The sequence below is a fragment of the Globicephala melas genome, chromosome 15 (genome assembly GCF_963455315.2).
Source record: "Globicephala melas chromosome 15, mGloMel1.2, whole genome shotgun sequence".
NCBI classification, from domain to species: domain Eukaryota; kingdom Metazoa; phylum Chordata; class Mammalia; order Artiodactyla; family Delphinidae; genus Globicephala; species Globicephala melas.
Genome location: NC_083328.1, coordinates 28,389,170 through 28,402,933, shown reverse-complemented (window position 1 = coordinate 28,402,933; position 13,764 = coordinate 28,389,170). Strand labels below are relative to the sequence as shown.

Genomic DNA, 13,764 nt, shown 5'->3' with positions numbered 1-13,764 from the left:
TAGGCTCACGGGTTTCAGTAGCTGTGGCACGCGGGCTCAGTAGTTGTGGCACATGGGCTTAGTTGCTCCGCGGCATGTGGGATCTTCCTGGATCAGGGCTTGAACCTGTGTCCCCTGCATTGGCAGGCGGATTCTTAACCACTGCACCACCAGGGAAGTCCACAAAAACGATTCTTAACAATGTCTGCCCAGGTATGGGGTGGGAGGGCAGTGGAGAGCAGAAGAGAAGGGTGTCTTTGAGAGAGCGCCAAATCCTAACCACTAGACCACCAGGAAGAGTTGAGAAGGGTGTCTCTGAATAATCCAGATCCTTTCCTCCCCCACCCAAAAGACTCCATCCTCATCTCTCTGCAGCCTTGCTCTCCACAAAAGCCACTGATCTCCAGGGTTTCAGAGCCACCAGTGAGTCACTCAGAATTAAGGGGAGGGAGCACACGTGGCACCACTAATAGGCATCGGAAATGCTTACTATCAACTCACGTTAAGTTTATTGGCTGGAGCTGGCCTGTAGTTACCCAGGGCACTGAGGCAAAAGTAATAATTATATAATAATGTATATTTCTCCAGATATATGTTATGATCCGAAGGTTAATAACGATGAATAACAAAGCAACAGCCCATTTTACTGGAAAACAGGTTTCCTAAGTACGTATTTGAGATTCCCAGAAGGTCAGGAGGAGAAAGAAAATAAAACTAAACAAGTAGTCAGAAGTCACAGAGCTGCCACTATTTCCCCATCAAGACAAAAAGGTCTCGGCTCAAGCTGCATCCCACCAAGTTAAATAGTCCTAGTAAATGCCTTGAGCTGTCCACATTAACTGCATTAAAATAGTATAAAACCATTATAGCAGCTTAGCTAAGAAACCAATAGAGGAAATAAAAATGGAACCCTAAAAAATATTCAATTAACCCAAAAGAGGTAATTCCCTGGCAGTCCAGTGGTTGGGACTCTGTGCTTTCACTGCCGAGGGCCTGGGTTCAGTCCCTGGTTGGGGGACTAAGATCCCGCACGCCCCAAGGTGCAGGGGGGAAAAAAAATGCAGAAAAGGACCAAGAAAGGAACAAAAACCAGAAGGTACGAATGGAAAACAAATAGCCAGATGGTAGACATAAACCCAACCATATCAATAATTACATTAAATATGAAAGGACTAAACCACCCAATTAAGAGGAAGAGATTGCCAGGTTGGATAATGAAGCAAAACCCAACCATATGCCATCTAAAAGCATTTTGAACATAAAGACATAAGGATGGGAAAAGATAAACCACATGAATAGTAAGCATAAAAAAGCTGTAGTAACTCACTAGGTGAAAGGATAAATAAACTGGGGTGTATTCTTACAATTAAATGTTACTCGGCAATATAAAAAAAGAACTGATACACACTATAACTGGATGAGTTTCAAAATAACTATACTGAATGAAAGAAGTCAGACACTAAAGAATACATATGAGTGCATTTATATGAAATTCCAAAACAGGCAAAACCAATCTATAATGAAATAAATCACATCAGTGGTTGTCTAGAGCTGGGAGTGGGGCAGTAAGGCTAACCGCAGAGGGGTACTGAGGAAATTTTCTGGGGACAAGGAAATGTTCTATATCTTGACTAAGAGAATGGAGGTGGTTACATTTGCCAAAAGTCATGGACCTATACATGTAAAATGTGTGAATTTTTCTGAATGTAAATTATACTACAATGAAGTTGAGTAGCAAAAAGCTTTGCTGGTGTGTCACCTCCTTGGTGAGGATTGCTCTGATGAGTCTACCAGAAGCAGGCGGCTCTCAAATTTTTTTATCTCAGCTTCCCGTTGAGAAGTTGCTTTCATAGCCCTCACCATAATCTGTAACTTACTTATTTTACCTGTTTATTAACTCCATGAGGGCAGGGATCCTGGCTCCCTTTTTCACTGTTATATCCTCACTGTTTGGCAGTCCCCAGTACTCTGAAGTTCAGTAATTTGTGAAATGAACAAACCTACCCTACACCTTACTTGAACCTCTGTGAAAGCAAATTAAACATAAATCCATACAGACGTATATTATATTATTAAGGACAATCTGAAAGAATCAAAATGTCAAGGACTTCCCTGGTGGTCCAGTGGTTAAGAATCTGCCTGCCAATGCAGGGGACATGGGTTTGAGCCCTGGTCCGGGAAGATCCCACATGCCACAAAGCAACTAAGCCCGTGAGCCACAACTACTGAGCCTGCGCTCTGGAGCCCGCGAGCCACAACTACTGAGCCCACATGCCACAGCTACTGAAGCCCACGCACCTAGAGCCCGTGCTCCGCAACAAGAGAAGCCACCGCACTGCAAGGAGTAGCCCCCGCTCGCCACAACTAGAGAAAGCCCACACGTAGCAACACAGACCCAACACAGCCAAAAATAAGTAAATAAATAAATACAAATGTCAGAAGGTCCATTTGCCTTACTAGGGGTGATTCTAAGGAACACCTAATTGTGTTCTAATTTTACACGTGTGCAAATGAACTTGCTAATCTGGTTTCTCAGAATATAGCAAAGTAGAAAGGAGGAGGAACAGGAAGGAATGTGCTGCTAGCTCTGAGATACGCAGCAGACAGCCAGATATTTAGAATCAAAAGAGAAATCACACAAATACCCAAGACCTAAGCTACTCTAAGAGCCTTGGGTCACTTAGTTTGAGGAAGAGAGTCCACCCCCTTCTCTACATCTAGAAGGTGTCAGCTTCCTGAGTTAAGCCGGTTTTAAATATATTGCTTCCCCATTTTAACCAAAAATTATTAACATCATAAAGTAATGCTGTTAAAGGTTGCTATTAAATGCAAATCTCCTATTTATGCACTCACACTAACATTTTAACTCTGCAATCAGGGAGGTCTGTCTATGTAAAATATCTTCACAACCTGAAAACCAGTCACTTACACAATAATTCAAAAAAAAAAAGTTCAGTAAGCAAATGCTACTGTGCTTCAGGCACTGCTCTACAGGAACCAAGGCTATAGGAGGGAACACATGTTCTCAAGGGGCTTCCTTTCTCAGGAAGGGAGACAGGCAAACAACCAAACGTGTAAACAAACATAAAACCACACAAAATGATCATGTTCTGTGGAGAATTTAACACAGTGATGAGACAGGAAACCTAGAAGCTCCTCAATGGGGTGGTGGGCAGGGTGGTATCTGTTTTTATAAATTTATTTATTTGGCTGTGTTGGGTCTTCATTTCTGTGTGCGGGCTTTCTCTAGTTGCGGCGAGCAGGGGCCAGTCTTCATCGCGGTGCGCGGGCCTCTCACTGTCGTGGCCTCTCTTGCTGTGGAGCACAGGCTCCAGACGCGCAGGCTCAGTAGCTGTGGCTCCCTGGCCCAGTTGCTCCGCGGCATGTGGGATCTTGCCGGACCAGGGCTCGAACCCGTGTCCCCTGCACTGGCAGGCAGATTCTCAACCACTGTGCCACCAGGGAAGCCCAGGGTGGTATCTTTTAAGCTAAGACCTGAGTGACAAGAAGACAGTCATGCAGAAGGGAGGGAGGTCTTGCAGTGAATAAGTGACACATTTCTCAGCAAGTCCAAAATGCTCCTGTTTGGAGGTTATTATTTTTGTACTATTCAAATTTCGTCTTAAAAGTCAGATACCCAATCTGAGGGAAAATGTAGGTCTGTGACAATCAAACAGAGGATAATCATCAACTTAGTACCGTTGCTCTGCATGTTCAGAGCAGCTCCTCAAGTAAATGAGCCAGATAAACCCATGGCCCGTCAAAAAGCAAACACTAACCAGGGCAGAGAAAACATATGCCTCTGCCCCAACAGAAACATTCATGAGTTTCCATTTAACTCCTAAATTTGCTCTCGTTTTTGAGAAACTATACCTAGATCAAAGATTTCCTTCAGCTTTGAAGTGTAAATCTCAGGCACCAAAAACTCAAGAGATGGTTGCAAACAAGGAAGGCCTGTTGCAACTCCCAATTTTTGTATGAGACTCATACTCTACACTTCCTCCCAAAGGATCTAAAGCGGCTTTGAGCTTACAAAACGAAATAAAGCAAAATGAATATATAAAGCAAAATACATATAGAGGTAATAGAGACAAACACTCACAATTTTTTTCCCCACAAAAAAACACACCCACAAATCAGGGTAAAAGGAAAGTGAGGATGAAGTCATGGAGATTCAATGCACAGAAAAGCAGGTAGCACAGAGATTTAAGTTCCCAGAAATGCACAATTATTCATAGTGTTTCAACCCCAAATCAACCTTTTCTTAATGTTATCTGATTTGAACTCAGCTAAGTAGCAAGACAGTGAAGAGGGCTGTCACCTATTTCAGGCCTGGAGCTATTAATAAAAATTAATTTAAAAAATTCTACTCTCCTTTAAGCCTCTGTCCTCATTAACACAAAGATCTTAAAAGTAAAATAGGAAAAGAGTGGCAGAAATGTTAGAGTCAGTTGTAGAGCGATTAAGTAGTATCATGACACCATTCCATCAAAGAAGACTCTAAAAAAATCAATCTGAGTCTATTAAAAGACTGAAATTTGCCAGTGGCACACAAAGAAGCTGGACAGGCAAGCAGCCTGTCCACTGGTTCACTCTCCTTGCCTGAAGTAGGTGGGGACCCTGCTCAGTCTGCTCTAGTAATTGGGTTTACACTCTTCCATCTTCCTGAAATCTCAAAGCACTTTCATATCTATCAAGCCCTGTTCTCTCAGAGCGAACACCGCACGTTATTACTATAGATGGACAAAGTGATGCAAGTAAGCCCCCCAACCCTTACAGGAGAGAAAACCTCTCCTCCTAATTTGAATCCAAATACTACCTTGCAATATTCTACCTTGTAAAATACTTTAATTTCCTTGTGCAGGACGTGATAAAGAACAAGGTAAAGAGACTAATTCCTGACAATAAAGGATTCAAATTCCAGTTCAGCCACTTATTAGGTGGATGTGATTTGGGGCAAGTTTTGCATCACGACCAAAGCTCCACTCCTTCGTGTGTAAATTGGAAGGGGAAGAGTATGTATATCCAGACTTCACTGGATTGAGACTTAAGTAATCCATATTAGGCTCTCAGATCATGTGTTAAGTGAATAAATGCATTCATGTAATCGGTAGTTCTCAAACAGGGGATTCTGTTCCCCAGAGGGCATTTAGTACTGTCTGGAGACACTTCTGGTTGTCACACTGGGGTGGAGGGGTAGGAGCAGGTAGTAGGTACTGGCATGTAGTAGACAGAGGCCAGGGATGCCGCTAAACATCCCATAATGTACAGGACAGCCCGCCACAACAAGGATTATCTGACCCAAGATATCAACAGTACCAAGGCTGAGAAACCCCGCTGGTAGTATAGCACCTGGCACATAGCAAATGCTCAATGATAGTTATTATAATTTTCTTTCCACTACAATCCCCAATCCTTTGCCATCTCTTTGACAACAGGGGCCACATATTGTCTTCAACAGACTCAATAAAAATGTTCCAAGTTGAAATCTTCCTCGTGGCCAATATGCCAGTCAGTGGCACCACAGATTTATAAATTGGAGTCCCAGGAGATACACTGTGGATTTGGGATCCCAAAAGTACTCTTGAAATTTAAAGTAAATTTTCTATTTGTGTCCTTTCCCAAAGAGAGACATTAACTTTCACTCTTCCTGCTCACTACACTCCAGCCTACTCAGGCCTTCCTTCCAGTTCCAGGAAAACACCAGCCTTGTCCAGCCTCAGGTCAAAGGACCTTTGCACTTGCTCTTTCCCCTCCCCTGGACGCTTCCCCCAGATCTCCCCAATGCTGGCCCCTTCCCCTTCGTGGGTGCCTTTCCTACCTAGCTCCCTTAGGAAGGCCTTTCTGCCCCACGCTCTTCGCTTCTACTCCCTGCACAGCACTTACTGAAGCTCTTTAAAATTATATTAAGTTTTCTTATTTACTGTCTGTACCACCCCCTGGAATGGAGAACAGGGACTTTTTATCTTCATCGCTCACCTGGATGAGCGCTCCGCACACAAGAGGTGCGGATAAATAATCGCTATATCGATGAGTGCATGAATTGTCAACATGTGGGACGCTAAAGGTTGTCTACGCCTAGCCTAGGCATAAGGGAAACAAAATGGGTGATAAATGAGGGTCCTGCAGCCTGGGCAGAAGTGACAGGGGCACCCCCAAGAAACCCCAACAGCTGACAAGCAGCTCGGAACCTGGCCCGCCTTCCTCGGTATTAAAATGGGAGGAAGGGGCGCCGGGCAGCACCCCAAAACCTCGCCTTAGTGCTCGCTGGCCGGAGAGAAGGAACGCGGCGGGCATGGCCGCATGCTGGAGGAGGGTCAAGTCCATCGCTCCAGGCAAAGTCAGGCCCGACTTCCCCGGAGGCCGCTACGACCCTCGACCCCGAGGCCCAAGACGGCTACGCGCCGCCCACCGGGCCGAGGGGCGCCGGGCCCGGGGGTGCGGGCCGCCTCACCTGCAGGTGAATTTGAGTGCGAGGAGCAGCGCGCAGCCGAGCGCCACGGCCCCGCAGAGCAGCTCGGGCCGCCGGCGCGCCATGAGAGAGGCGCCGCGCAGCCCGCGGCGGAGCCGGCCCTCTGAGGAAGCAGCCGGGGCCGGGCTGAGGGAGCCGGAGCCCGCGGGGCCGCCGCCACCGCCACCCTCGTCTTCGGCGTCGTCGCTGCTGCTGCCGCCGCCGCGGCCTCCGCATTCCGACATTACATGCTCCCCGTCGCCGGCTTTATACCGCCGCCGCCGCCAAGGGCCCGAAGGCCCGGCCCGGCCCGTCGCTCCCCAATCCCGCAACTCGCCGAGCCAGCTAACCCGTACGGTCCACGTCAGCCTCGCCGCAGCCGCCGCGCCCGCCCCCGCGCAGACGGCTCCGCCCCCACCCGAAAGGCTGCGTGGACACCACCCATCAGCCCCGCCCCCATAGAGCCACGCCCCCTCGCTTACGGAGTCTGCGCGGATCCGTTCTCCGCTGGCGGCGGGGCAGCCGCGGCGTAATCCAACAGGCCCCGCCCCCGTCCCTGACGTACGCGCCGAAGCCGCCGTAGCCACTTGCTCGCTCCGGTACCCAGTCCACTGAGTCTGCGTAGGCGCCGGCGCCTAGCGTCCGGCCACTCCTATCCCTGCATACAGCCAGCGCAGACCTCGGCAGACCCGGGCTACAGGGAGTCTCCGCTTGGCTCCTTGAGTTTAAAGAGCCGTGATGGTGACAGCAGTCGTGTCTGCAAATATCACTACAGGCTCCAGAGGATGTAGGTGCCATTTATTGTCCCCGCTTAATGAAAGGAAAACACGTACAGAGGCGAGAAGTGCCCGGGGATCCAGGAGTGAGGCGGGAGAGGTTACGGCCTCCGTTTACACATCTGTAAAATGGGGGTGATATCAGTACCACCCTCACAGAACTGCTTTGAGGATTTTTTTTATATATTTATTTTATTTATTTGTGGCTGTGTTGGGTCTTCGTTACTGTGCACAGGTTTTCTCTAGTTGCGGCAAGCGGAGGCTACTCTTTGTTGCAGTGCGTGGGCTTCTCATTGCAGTGGCTTCTCGTTGCGGAGTACGGGCTCTATCTAGGTGAGCGGGCTTCAGTACTTGTGGCACACGGGCTCAGTAGTTGTGGCTCGTGGGCCCTAGAGTGCAGACTCAGTAGTTGTGGCACATGGGCTCAGTTGCTCCACGGCATGAGGGAACTTCCCGCACCAGGGCTCAAACCCGTGTCCCCTGAATTGGCAGGCGAATTCATAACCACTGCGCCACCAGGGAAGCCTTGCTTTGAGAATTAAATGAGGTCATTGATGGAAACTGCCGGGCCCATAGTGAGTACTCAAATTTTAGTGACTGTTGTCTCCCAGTGTCCATTTCCTGCACCAGTGAAGTGCTGTGCGCCTGAGCACCACGTCCCTACATCACACCCCTGGGAGGAGGGTCTGTACAGCCTGTACTCACTTCACAGATGCGAAAACCGAGGTTTGGAAAAGCCACGTGACTGCGGCCACAAAGCTAGTAGGTGAGGAATTCAGGCTCAAAGGCAAGGTTAACAAGTCGCTCCAGCGACCCACTGTCGACTCTAAATCCTCTGTGACTCTAAATGTTAGGTCCTTTCTAAGTAAGTGTTTTTTTTTTTTAAATTTATTTTTGGCCGCGTTGAGTCTTTGTTGCTGCGCGGGCTTTCTCTAGTTCTGGCAAGTGGGGGCTACTCTTCGTTGTCGTGCGCGGGCTTCTCATTGTGGTGGTTTCTCTTGTTGCGGAGCATGGGCTTTGGGCATGCGGCTTCAGTAGTTGTGGCACACGGGCTCAGTAGTTGTGGTGCACGGGCTTAGCTGCTCTGTGGCATGTGGGATCTTCCTGGATCAGGACTTGAACCCTTGTCCCCTGCAGTGGCAGGCAGAGTCTTAACCACTGCGCCACCAGGGAAGTCCCTCTAAATAAGTTTTTGTGATTAAAAACAAGTCGGAGAAGGATGAAATATGAGTTGAGAGTGACAGGAAGGGATTGTTTCCCTGGGACAAGTGTACCTGGAGCTAAGACAATGTCCGTAATTACCAAATTGCTGGGGCCACAGATCTAGACTCGACTTCTGTTGTCAATAACTACAAACCAGGCAGATAAAACTCGGAGGGAACTAAGGCAGTTCCCTTAGTTCCACGCAAAAAAACACGCAAAAAAACAGGAGATGAGACCCTACCTGTACCGCAAGCCAGCTGCATGACCCCGGTGCAGATTTTCCAGGGATGTAAAATGTGCTATGAATGGTCACCTTCGTAGGTGACCCAGAGCGTTAAGTGTGTTAACCGCAGAGGTCCAACATGGTAGCTCATATTCACCTGCCATTTTGCTCTTTGGTTTCTACATCTCTTTGTTCTTTACTTCCTTCTTTTGTATTAAGTGGATCTTTTCTAAAACATTATTAATTCCTTTAATGATTTAAAACTTTTTTTTTTAGTTACTTCAGATTTATACTAACTTAATTTCAATAAGATAGGGAAACTGCTCCAGTACAGCTTCGTTTCCTCCTCCCTTTTTTATGCTATTATTACTCTTTTTTTAATCTACTACAAACTGAATAATATAGTGTTACATTATTGTTTTATATAATCTTATTGGAAGAAGCTAGAAGAGAAAAAATGTATTTCTAGTTTTTAAAATAATATTAACCTTATTTACCGTTTCTAGTTCTCTTGATTTCTTTGTGTAGATTTGAGTTACATAGTATATTACTAACAAAAACAAATATGGTCTGAAGTCACCAGTACCCATTCACTGTAGGTTGCTAGAACAGAATCCACACTACTCTTCCGTAAGACACCTGTCGTTTGCACAGGCCTTTATAAGGTTCAAAGTACTTTTGCTGCCTGTGGGTTATCTCATGAGACCCACAATATCTTATGGCAATGCAGGGCGGCGTCTTACAGGCCAGGAAACCACCCTGGATCAATAAAAGGATGTTTCCTTTACTATTCTCTTTCTAGACATCCGGCTGCTGCTCTGGCCCTAGGTGTTCTCCTGAAACAATGATGAATTCATTTCGGATTACACCAGGCCATCTGGGTCAGGCTGCACTGCTCTTCAAGGCTATGTCAGCCCTAACAAGTCCACATCAACCAATATCTGAGCTTTCATGGCCATCACTTTTTATACCATGATCAAGGTGGTGGCATTTGAGTAGGGGGCAGGGGGAAGATTACATATATTTCTCCCAGGTATTAATCCTTTTCTTAGAATCGGAGAGAAATAATGCTTGTTAATTTTTTTTTTAATCAGAGTTTTTTTCCTTTCGTGTGCTAATAATCATTTTTCCCCTGCCCCAAATTTTGTAATTCTGTCTTGTTAACTGTCTCATTACTATTGTGTCCAAGACAAATTTGGTTATTTTTAAAGTGAGTTACTATGGTAACTCAGTATCACTTGCTTCAAATATTTTATTCTACTTTGTCCTTTCAGCAGTTTCCTTTTTTTAGATATATAAATTTATTTATTTATTATTTTTGGCTGCGTTGGATCTTTGTTGCCGCGTGTGGGCTTTCTCTAGTTGCGGCGAGCGGGGACTGCCCTTCATTGTGGTGCGCAGGTTTCTCATTGCGGTGGCTTCTCTTCTTGTGGATCACGGGCTCTGGAGCGCAGGCTCAGTAGTTGTGGTACACGGGCTTAGTTGCTCTGTGGCATGTGGGATCTTCGCGGACCAGGGGTCGAACCCATGTCCTCTGCATTGGCAGGTGGATTCTTAACCGCTGCGCCACCAGGGAAGTCACTCACCAGTTTCCTTAAATCTGAGTCTCTGGTTTGGTATTGTCAGTGTTTCTTACACAAGAAAACCGCATTTTACATTCTGTAGTTTCAACTAAATTTTTTAAAAGTTGAAGTACAGTTGATTTACAGTATTGTGTTAGTTTCAGGTGTACAGCATAGTGTTTTTTTGCAGATTATGTTCCATTATAGGTTATTACAAGATATTGGGTAATTCCCTGTGCTATATACAAGGTATAGTAAATCCTTGTTGCTTATCTATTTTATGTATAGTAGTTTGTATCTGTTGATCCCATACTCCTAATTGTTCCTTCCCTCCCTCCCTCTCTCCTTTGGTAACCATAAGTTTGTTTTCTGTGTCTGTCTGTTTCTGTTTTGTATATAGATTCATTTGTATTATATTTTTAGGTTCCACATATAATGGATATTATATAGTATCTATCTTTCTCTGACTTAGTTCTCTAAGCATAATATCCTGTGGCCCATCCATGTTGCTGCAAATGGCAATATTTCATTTTTTTATGGCTAATATTCCATTGTACGTATATATACATATATATAGCATATATATGTATAAAACATCTAATGCTGGTTTTTTTTTTTTAGTTTTATTTTTTGGTTGCGTTGGGTCTTTGTTGCTGCGTATGGGCTTTCTCTAGTTGTGGCGAGCGGGGGCTACTCTTCGTTGTGGTGCGCGGGCTTCTTATTGCGGTGGCTTCTCTTGTGGAGCAGTGCTCTAGGCGCACGGGCTTCAGTAGTTGTGGCACGTGGGCTCATTAGTTGTGCCTCAATGCAGTTGAGCAGTTGCCCACAGCTTGAAAAGCAAGGGGAGTGGGTAGACTAGGGTGTGGGTTTGGTTTGGTTTGGTTTCAGGTAATGAAATACTCTAAAATTCATAGTGGTGATTATAGCACATTTGGAATCTACTAAAACCATGGATTTGTACTTCAAAATGGTAAAACTTTTGTTATAAAAATTGTATCTCAATTTGTTAAATGTTGAAAAAAGTCCACCCTGGAGGAGATAAGGAGATAAACATGTCCAAGTAGACATGCCAGTTATTAGTTTCGTCTGCTGTTAATATTTGGGTTTTGCTCTTTCATACTTTTTTTTCTTGCCCTTTCCCCCCACACACACCTCATTCTCCTCTTCGCTTCGCTTCTAGGGTGGAGGTGTGACTTCACCGTGGAATAATTAGCATTGACTTCCTGATGCTGAGACTAAGGCTGTGGCCAGGGGGGTTCTTAGCCGAAATGAGGCAAAAAACTGGATGATTTAGGCAGAAATGGAATTTACTGAAAGGATAGTTCAGAGCACAGAGAACTACAAGAAAGCCCAGGCACAGAGAATTTGAGGTGGGGATGTGGGTGTGGAAAACAAACAATTCTCGTCTTGACCGGTCAAACTTTAAGTTTCTAGCCTAGATTCCAAAGGTTAAGACAACCAACTTGTTAAACTGCAAGCTAAAACAGAGCACCAGAGACAGCTTTTTAACATCTATGCTCCCTGGAAGAAAAGGATAAAAGGAGTTTGGAAGGATGGAGAAGAAAAACATCATAAAGGCCATCAGACTAGGGAGACCCAGCAGAATGATAACACTGCTAGTCTGCTCTATAGAAACAGATTACTTATTTGGCAAATAAGATACACTGCTAACGCACCTGCCAAATAAAACTGGTCCCAACTGCCTTCCATTCATGGAGGGAAACCAGTCTCCTGCGGTCTTCAAGGAGTCCCCTGGGCTTGCCTTTCACTCTGCAGCCTCTGGTTCTGCTGAAGGCACTGCTTCTCTCTCATCTCTCTACTTGCAGCCATGCTCCCCCCACCCAGGCTGGACTTGCACTGAACAAAGACCCTTTTCTGTTTGCCCCAAACCCCACTGACTCAAGGTTGTCATGAAGAAGTGACTTTCGAGTCCATCAGCCCTTCCTTCTGACTCCCACCCCCAACAGGGACTCTGCACTGGCAGTGTCCTCATGAGGTGGCGGCCCCCAAACCGTGACAGTGACTCTTCTCCCTAGCTCGCCAGGTCAGGAGTAGATCTGGGTCTCAGGACAGCTCAGCCCTTTCCTTGTCTCTGCCAGCCCGTCCTGACCACACCTTCAGTGGTCTTTCAACAACCAAAATGGCCCTATAGAAGGCGCTGTGCTAAACAGTCGTGTCTGTGGAATCCCACAGCCCACGTCTTAGCTGACCGTGTGTCCCCTTGCTGGGCATTCATCTGAATGAGACACAGAAGAGCCCCCAGAGGGGTTAGCATGTCAGTCAATAAGAGAAGCCTCTTAGCAACCTGAATCGGAGGAGAGCGGGACAGAGTGAAAGTTGCTGCCATGTCTCTCTAATTTGCCTTCTGTCATTAATTGCTTAAATGAAAGTGTTTTTTAAAAAAATCTAGGGAATTCCCTGGCAGTCCAGTGCGTAGGAGTCCACGCTTTCACTGCTGAGGGCCCAGGTTCGATCCCTGGTCGTCGGGGAACTGGCATCCCGCAAGCCGAGCGGTGCGGCCAAAAAAAACAAACAAAAAACTAACCTTGTGTTTTTAGTACCCAGTTTTAACAATTCTTTAAGGAACTGGCAAGGACCACACCAAAAAAATGAAAGACATCTATATATAAAATCTTTATTACGGGCAGTATTGGTCCATACACTACACAATACCAACAGTACAAGTTTAATCTTTCAAAATCATCATTTAAACAGCAAAAGACCAAGAAATAAAATTTGAGTCAACGGATTATTTTTCAAAATATTCTCAATGCACATTATCCTCAATTCCCTTATTATAGTGAAACATACAAATACAGAAAAATACCCCATTTAACATATACTAGTGTTAAATGGTTATTTGGCTTAAAATCTGAGTTAAGAAAATCCTTTTTAGCAACCTACATACAGATAAGTAGCAAACTTTATTATATTAGACAAATTTATTCCTCTTAAAACATGTGAAGAACTTCATCCATCATGTGTTCTGATCCTAGTACAGTGTTTCTCTCTCACCATCGTGATTCTTATCTGAAGGACCAACTCAAGAAGTCATCCTCAACATAACCTTATCCTCTTCCCCAACACAAGTCATCCAAAAGTCTGTTCAACAGATGGCAACCAGTAGCGGTCACTTTGCCATTTGATGCCGTGAGAGCCTGGCCAGACCTGTCAAACAGCCCGTTTTCCTACCTACTGTGGGTTGCTGCTCAGGAGGGACGAGAGACGCCAATACAAGCAGAAAATCTGCAGCTCCTCTGCTACGTGCCTTACAACACTTTCAATTTTTCTGGTCAATGCTCTGATTAGGTAACGTACATAAAAGCCAGCATATTAGTTTAAATCTTTAAACAAAAAACTATATTTTCCAAAGTCATTATCATTGGGGGCAATTAAGTGATCTTTTCGTGCTTTGTTGAGCTTCATCTTTAGGGCATCTCTTCTCTCTTCCCATTCATGAAGTTCAGCATTGCCATGTGCAAATTTACAGCTGCTTCCTTCCGTGCAGGTACCATTCATATACCTGTTAGGACAAGTCAGCTTGGTAAGCGTCCACCAGCTTGGTAAGCG

General features: G+C 45.5%; 2 protein-coding genes across 3 annotated transcripts in view; both read right to left on the bottom strand.

Annotated features, from left to right (window-relative positions):
• The window catches only part of TXNDC11 (thioredoxin domain containing 11), a 67,326-nt gene extending 60,516 nt beyond the window's left edge, over window positions 1-6,810 (bottom strand). The window contains exons 1-2 of one of the 2 annotated variants that reach the window (XM_030883966.3): window positions 6,434-6,802; window positions 5,959-6,062 (exon numbers count right to left, since the gene is read on the bottom strand). In XM_030883966.3, coding sequence (XP_030739826.1) covers window positions 5,959-6,062; window positions 6,434-6,667 — 338 coding nt within the window. In that variant the 5' untranslated portion in view covers window positions 6,668-6,802. Of the gene's footprint in view, window positions 1-5,958; window positions 6,063-6,433 lie in introns of both variants that reach the window. The other variant, XM_030883968.3, reaches the window with a different exon arrangement.
• A 5,999-nt stretch (window positions 6,811-12,809) lies between these two features.
• Window positions 12,810-13,764, bottom strand: part of ZC3H7A (zinc finger CCCH-type containing 7A) — a 34,710-nt gene continuing 33,755 nt past the window's right edge. The window contains exon 23 of the mRNA XM_030883977.2: window positions 12,810-13,717. Within this exon, the coding sequence (XP_030739837.1) occupies window positions 13,528-13,717 (190 nt within the window). The 3' untranslated portion in view covers window positions 12,810-13,527. The remainder of the gene's footprint in view (window positions 13,718-13,764) is intronic.